The sequence below is a fragment of the Plasmodium gonderi genome (genome assembly GCF_002157705.1).
Source record: "Plasmodium gonderi DNA, contig: Pgo-contig_709, whole genome shotgun sequence".
Lineage (NCBI taxonomy): Eukaryota > Apicomplexa > Aconoidasida > Haemosporida > Plasmodiidae > Plasmodium > Plasmodium gonderi.
In genome coordinates, this window is record NW_021629472.1 from 23338 (window position 1) to 31336 (window position 7999).

The 7999-nt window shown below is 20.5% G+C and overlaps 1 protein-coding gene across 1 annotated transcript; it reads right to left on the reverse strand.

The window, feature by feature from the left end:
- Positions 1 to 1830: 1830 nt before the first annotated feature.
- Positions 1831 to 3336, reverse strand: PGO_004150 (variable surface protein; the record flags this gene model as incomplete). The annotated part of the gene is made up of 3 exons (XM_028691430.1): positions 1831 to 1986; positions 2114 to 3019; positions 3313 to 3336. The coding sequence occupies 3 exons, from the start codon at positions 3334 to 3336 to the stop codon at positions 1831 to 1833; spliced, it is 1086 nt and encodes a 361-aa protein (XP_028547231.1).
- Between the last annotated feature and the right edge of the window lie 4663 nt (positions 3337 to 7999).

The window sequence follows — 7999 nt, forward strand, 5'->3', positions numbered from 1 at the left end:
TAACGATCGCATAAATATATGTAATTCTATTAATATATACATAAATAATATTGAATATTTCACTCAGAATTAAATGAAAATATTTTATATTATTAGGTATAAGATGAGAGATTAATTCTTTATATATAATTAGTAATTTATATACTCGTATTCGATAAATAATATTGCATTGAATATATAATTTTTATTTCTTATTTACATTCCTGCTTCTTAAAAATTATACTAATAATAAAAACATAGTTTACGTGAAAACTTATTAAATGTGAAATAATGAATTTTTATTAAAACATTTATAAATTTTATTTTTCTATAAGGCTTATATCACTTGCATATATTTTGTTATATGAAGAGAGATGTTGTTATATATAAACCCAGAAGAATATCGTTAAATATTAACTATATCTTCATATTGAAAAATAAATTATATATGAATTTATTTTACTAATTAATAAATAAATGTAAGAAAATTTCATATTCTTATATATTTTGTTATATATTTTTATTATGGATATAATATGTATATTGATATATTTTTAAATATGTAACGATTTATCAATGCTTAAATAGAAATTTTAATAAACAGAATAATTTTTAATTATATTATTTTTGTTCTACATATTATTATAAGGAGAAAGAAAAAATACTATTTTTTTCATAAAGGGATATTATAATTATTATATTAACATACTAATTTATAAAAATTTACACAAATTATTTTTTAGTTGTTAAAATATATTAAAATTCTTTGGTTCATATATAGTATAAGGAATCATATATATTATTACAATTATGTTGTGTTAAGAGAAATGTAATAATTATGCAATTTAAATTATATATTTGTTATTTATATCAATTAGTTCTTGCAAGACTATAGAATGTTTTATGTTAAAATTTTAATCATATATCTTTATAAAAAATGCAATGTTATACAACGAATAAATTGTTTAATAAAGGAAGAAAAAGAAAGTCAAATAAAAACAAAAAAAATAACAAGGCTAATCTATTAGAGAATAATTTATATATAAAAAAAGTGTCACAAAATTTTGTAATTTTTCCTATTAGCATGTATGTTCCTAATATAGTTATAAAATTTATTTATTTTTGGCTTATTATCAATGTTTAAATATTCGAAGAAGATATTATGAAACCCTATTAATTGTATTTGTTTATATATTGATGCAATTGTCCTTGTATAACATTCGTTTCAACGTAGAGTATAAAATTAAACAATAACATATCTTAAAAAGAATAGTAGCGCTTTTTATTTTAGTTCAATTGAATAGATCATTTTTCACCTGTTAATACGTTATAGAACCCATTTTTATTATAATTGATCTCAATGATGATTACATTATGGAATTAAAATATTGGTATCCTATAAAACTTGGGTTTGTAAGTGTTGGATATATTACATTTTTTGAGGGTATGGATAATTTTGCTGATATTTTTTATGTTCTTTAGTACAGAATTTTATGTTGGCATGGAAATTACCTTTTTTTGAATTTCACATTTATTAATTTTATGATATATAAAATTATTCATGTGTTTTGGATTTTTAATTTTTTGTTTTTATAAATAAGTTGATTATGTAGTAAAATTACTTCGTTACATTAAATATGCATTACTATGTTCTATTCTTACATTGAATTTATAAATATATAATTATTATGTGCGTATAATTTTTATAATGATTTTATTTTGTATTTTTCCTGATATAACAAGTTTGATAGTTGGGCATCTTTATCCGAATCTTAACTTAATATTCTTAACAGAATTCCTAGTTGTGATGATGATAAAATACTTTTTCAAAGATGTATTAGAATTTTTTTTTCATAAATTTCCATATGCTATATCATATCTCTGATTGTATGAAGTTATATTGTCAGGCATATTATAAAAGAACTCTTTTTCCTCATCTTCATTATAAGTGTTTTTTGTTGTTTTTATTCTTTTTCTGTTACTAAACAAGTTACGAATTGGAGTGAACTAATAGAAAATTTAATAATAATATATATTATTAAGTATTATATAAGTATTTTTTTTCATTAGAAATACATAATCTAGAAAATTGCATGCACTGTTTTTCATATTCCTTAATGGAAATTATATTTACCTTATAAGATAAGAAGAAAAGGGAAGATACTCCAGCAATTATAACAAGAGCAGTGGGTAAAAATTTTATTTTGAATGAACTTAAATTATTAGTTTCAAAATCTTGTAGTTCGCTTAATGTTTGATCAAAATCGTCTTCTAATAAATCATCATTTTCTGGTAATAATAATTGTTCTTCATCTACTACAAGTGACGCGCTGGTATCGTAATCCTCTTCACATTCATGATATTCTACATCATCTTGAGATGTCAATGATGGTATTTTTCTTTTTATGGAATTATTATTATGAAGATATTGATTGTACGAAAAGGCAAAATTTTTTAATAGATCACAGGTACGTATACATCTTTTTATGTTATATTTAGGCTCTCCATTAGTGCAATATTTATTATTCATATTTTTGTATATTTTTATAATTTCACTAACAAAATTTTGGCATGGACATGTATATGTATAGGTTTCCTGGGATAATGTCTGTTCAATAATATTCATATTAGCGTCAAATATTTTTAGCATTATAATATTAATAGGATCTAGATAAAAACGACCATAATCATAATATGTGCACATATCATTAATACCTAATCTATGCAAAATTCTTCTAAAAAACATGAAAATTCCATAAATTTTGCTACTATCAAGTTTTTGTTCATTTACTATTTTATATAACCAGCTATTTAAATTTTGACAATAGATAGAATTAGTTTTGCATTCTTCTGCTTTACTACAAAATATTTTCAAATTTCTTGAAAGTTTCAAACATAAATTATAATATTTTTCATTATCCTTAATCTTTGTATTTTTAATTCCTTTGCAAACGTTTATATACACTTGGTCATCATTAGTACCCTCCACAGCTTCATCCATGCTTTCATATATTTTCCAGGTGTCTTTTAAAAAGGGATACTAATGTTAAAGTGAAAATATATAGAATTTACATTATTTAATCCATATTATAATACTTTAATGCATTAAATAAGCATAAAATGTAGTATTAATCATATTATTATCTAATAAAAATAATAATAATAAAACGAACAATTCTACCAAGATTATTTATATCCAATACTTTTCCTTGCATATTTATTAAGTGTCATGAACACATGTATTTTGATATATATATTTATAAAAATATTATAACATAATATACAATAGTATTAAGTTTATCCTTTATAATTAATATTATAATATATGTAAACAAATTTTAGAATTAAATGGCCCATAATTCATTTATGCATTAAGATAGATATAATAATATGAAAATTAGGCATATAATTTTCCAATCCATATGTTGCAATTATGTGCTAATAAAAATCTTATATATATATTTATGTTAGTATTTAATAGTTCTCTGAATACTACATATACATTCGTTTGAACAAACTAAAGTAATTGTGCATAGGTATCGATATACTTTATTAAGAACATTATATATAACATAACACATATAATCCTAGAAATTTTTTATTAAAAATACTCTTGTTAACATATATAATGATGAATATATTCGATTAAATGATTAATTAATATAAAAGGGTAATTGCTTTTGAATTATATTTCGTTAGCTTGCTATTATCATATATTATTTTTGTATAAATATTATTTTTATAGGCAACAAATAGATAATTATTAGGCCTCAACAATGTAAAATCAATTATAATGAATAAAATCGTAAATGAAAATAAAATATTTTATAATATATTAATAATGTTTATTATATTCATACTGTTTTAACAATGAATGTGTTGTTACATAATTCTTATATTTCACAAAATAATTTAACAATGAATTACCTTCAATCGCTTTTTTGGGTAGAAGTTTTTATCTATTATCTAATATATTGGAAAGATTTAATATATTCTAATTGTCTATATTTAATTTTAAGCACTATAGTATTTTCAAAATTGAATGATATGTAACAGAAATTATGTTTAACACATATTATATTAGGATGACTCAATACACACTTATACAAAAAAGAAAAATAGGGCGAAATTAATAAGACATAAAATTTTATATAAAGAATAAACTTTTTTATATTTAAATTATATCTATATAAGAATATATTTTCCCACATATAGATATATTTATTTAAATATTTCTTTATTCTTCACGTATTATAGCAAATTGTTGGTTAAATACAGCACGACAAGTTATCTACTATTCTGTAACTACAGTAAATTTTGGTTTTCATATAATATAAAAGTGATCGGTTATATATAAATTATATTATTTTTAATATATATTTTTAAGGAAAAAGTACATTACATGTCTAAATATGTATTTGATTAAATAAGCACATTTCAGCGCACTCCGAAGCATCAATCAAAAAATAGCAAAAATAAAGATATCTTAATGGCGAACAATATTATTGTTAAGGTTTTAATCATTTTATTATAAAGAACAAAAAAATAGTTATACTTTTTAACATGTATTATTAAATTATAAATGAATTTTATTTATTTTTTCAAAAACTATATAACATGAGGTTGATTTAATATACTTAAGGATATGATTCCATTTTAAAAAATAATTTAATATTATATATATACATACTCATGTAACATACATATATATATGTTTATATTTATATTAAGCAAAAGTTTATTGTAAGTTAAAATATTATTTTAGGGAAATTTATATAATATTATAATTTGAATTATATATAACAAGTGTTTGTAAATTTTATGCAACTAATGTTCTATTATATATTGTGCTTACATTATAATAATTTAATAGGGCAATGAGTCTATAGTCCATAAACCAGAAAAACATGTTTATGATTTAGATGTTATATTTATTTTAAGCTTATTCTATAATAAACTACATTTTATGACTCCTTACATATATAAACTTTCCTCAATTTTTAAGTATTAAATCAATTAAAATTATATACACTCACTATTTTTATTTTCGGCATTAATATATGGTAAAAAAAAATATTAGATATATTTCAATGTATAAATATAAAAGAATAATCATTAGATATGCATTGATAGTATTATCAATTTTGTCTTAATGCATATTATACCTTAGAATTCATGTATTATATTCATTAAACTGATCATTTATATATAATGTGCATTAACAATTTATATTACAAATAAAAATGTTACACGGTAAATTATAATAATTTATATGAAATATATATACATTTTTGTTGACATAATATTTTTGAAAGAATAAGTTATATACTCTTTATCTTTATATGAATTAATAAATATCTTCTGATATAAGTCATTAATAACTGATATCATATTAATGTAAAGTATCTTTAGTAAAAATTTATAATTTATTTATAAAAGGAATTATATTAAGGGACGTGTTTTATTATATTTAGTACTAAAATGCTTATAGATGTATACTGGATTCATAGAATATTTGTTAAATATAGTATGCAATTATAGCTTGTTGGGAAACTCGTTTATTATTTCTACTATAAGCTCATAGTGTGATTATGAATTTGTTAAAATAGCAGTCATCTCAAATATTTAAATTAATTTCAATAAGATATACATTGAATTGTGAATAATATGTTGATATTTATAATATATAAGAGGAAATTTCGCTCAATCGTTATAAATAATTTTAAGCCGTAAAATATAACGTATTTTCAAAAAAATTTGCATAGAAAAATATCGTCTAGTGTTAATACTTAATAAATTGCATTAAAGGAATGCCCAAAAAATAAAATTTTACGCATATATATAATAATAGAAAAATGAAGAAAAAAAAATATATGAAAAAACAAGAATAAATGCCTGATAGAAAATAAAAACAATTACCTTTTAATTTTCAACTCAAAATAATTTTACTTATATTTATTATTTATACAGTTTTAAACGTATTCTCTACAGTTAACTTTCATTCATATATTTCCATATGCAATTTAGTTTCATATAGGTATAAAAGTTAAGAAGAAATGCAGTTTTTGTATCCTTACTTAGAAATATTCTTTTAACCCTTAGGTATTATGTTAAGGCATCCATAAGTAAATAATAATTTCCATTTCCTTTTGGCTTATGTATATAAGGAGTAGTAAAGATGTAATATATTTAACAAATGATAATTGTGATATTACGTGATTTTATTTATCAAAGCTGCTTGTAATATAATGTAGATTCGTATAATAACAAAAGGTATTGTAATATTATAAATTCTACATGTGTTTTATTGCTCTAAAAAGAAACCATGGAATCTATGTCTTATGTCTATTATAAGCATTGAACACGGAATAATAAATAAAAAACATGCTATATTGCTTGTTTCATATATATATATTTTTAATATATATAATATACATTAAAAAAAATAACACATATCTTTCTTATTTTTTAAATATTTTTAACAAAATTTTAATTTCGCATGTTTCAGATCATTTGATTTTATTAAATTTTTAAAAAAAAATTTTTAAAACTCAGAGCATATATATATAAATATAATATTAATGCGCTGTATTATTCCTTTAAAAGAAAATTTTAGAAATATTTTCGTCTATAAATAACTTCGTTTACGTATACCTTCCAGTACCATACATTAATACAGCATCTCATACTATATTTTAGTTAGTTATATACTATTAATGTGTGATACAAATAAGCTATATGAAGTGGAATACATTCTTGTAGTTATTCAACGATAATTGTCAATAAGCGTTTTTTAAATTGTTTATTTTGAATATTCGCTTAAATACCTTGTTCTCGTCCCTTTATTCCACGATGATTACAAGTATGATAACTATATATATAGAAACTATGTTATAATTTATATACACACTGAAAAATATATATTTCTTATTTTTCTAATATGAATTATGTAACAACTTATGACACATATATTTTGTAGTTATATTTTACTTTATACAATAAATTGTCATAATGGAATCTTCGGCAAGCGAAATAAATGTATATATAAGAACAGGAATAGGTATTTTTTATATTCATGGAAGCTGAAAACTGAAATAAGATAAAGGTAGTTAAGCTACATAGTCTTCTTTATCAGTTACTGGTTATAAAGGTATTACAGGAATACTACCTTATTTTCTCATCTATATGGGGTTTATTATTTGTGTACTGAGATACTATATTATATTAATTATAGGAACAACGTTTTATTATGTAATCAATATAAAACATATTATGAAATATATAATCTATGTGTTCTCGTGCATTATACAATATGTTGAGGTGTAGCAACCCCCCCCCATATATTACACAAGAAATATATTCATGAAATTTATTTTTATACTGATATATTTACATGTCATTTGTAATTTTAAATATCTTCATAATAAATCATGAGTAATATTATATATATGTGCATAATTATTTTTATAACGATAAAAATCTGTGAGAAGCTATGATAGGTACGTTCATTTAATAATTTATTTTTGTAATACACAATAATAAGTTGATATCTTATACAAATAATTACTTATAAATTAATAATTACTTCCATAACAGCATCTATTGTGCAATTTAAATTTATATAAGTATAAGTGGGCACAAATATTTTCATAATAGGTATTATTTTTTATGAATTATTCTAGTATTCTTATATAATTTCACATGAACTTGTTAATTTGTCTTATATATATATATTTTTAAAAAAATCCCGAATTATACAAACTTTAAGAGAATTCAATATCTTGCTGTTATTTTTTCTGAAGTATTCTCAAATTTATATTTAACCAAAATATTAGAAAAGAAATATAAGAATATATATTTCTATGTACTTTTAATTTATTCAGAATTTTTCTAAAAAGAAAAAATAAACATATTATAATAAAATTTTAATAGACAATACTGCATATAGAAAAAAGGAACGAAATGAACATATTGACATTGCATTCATTACTTAAAAATGCTGATTAGACAAAGAAAAAAT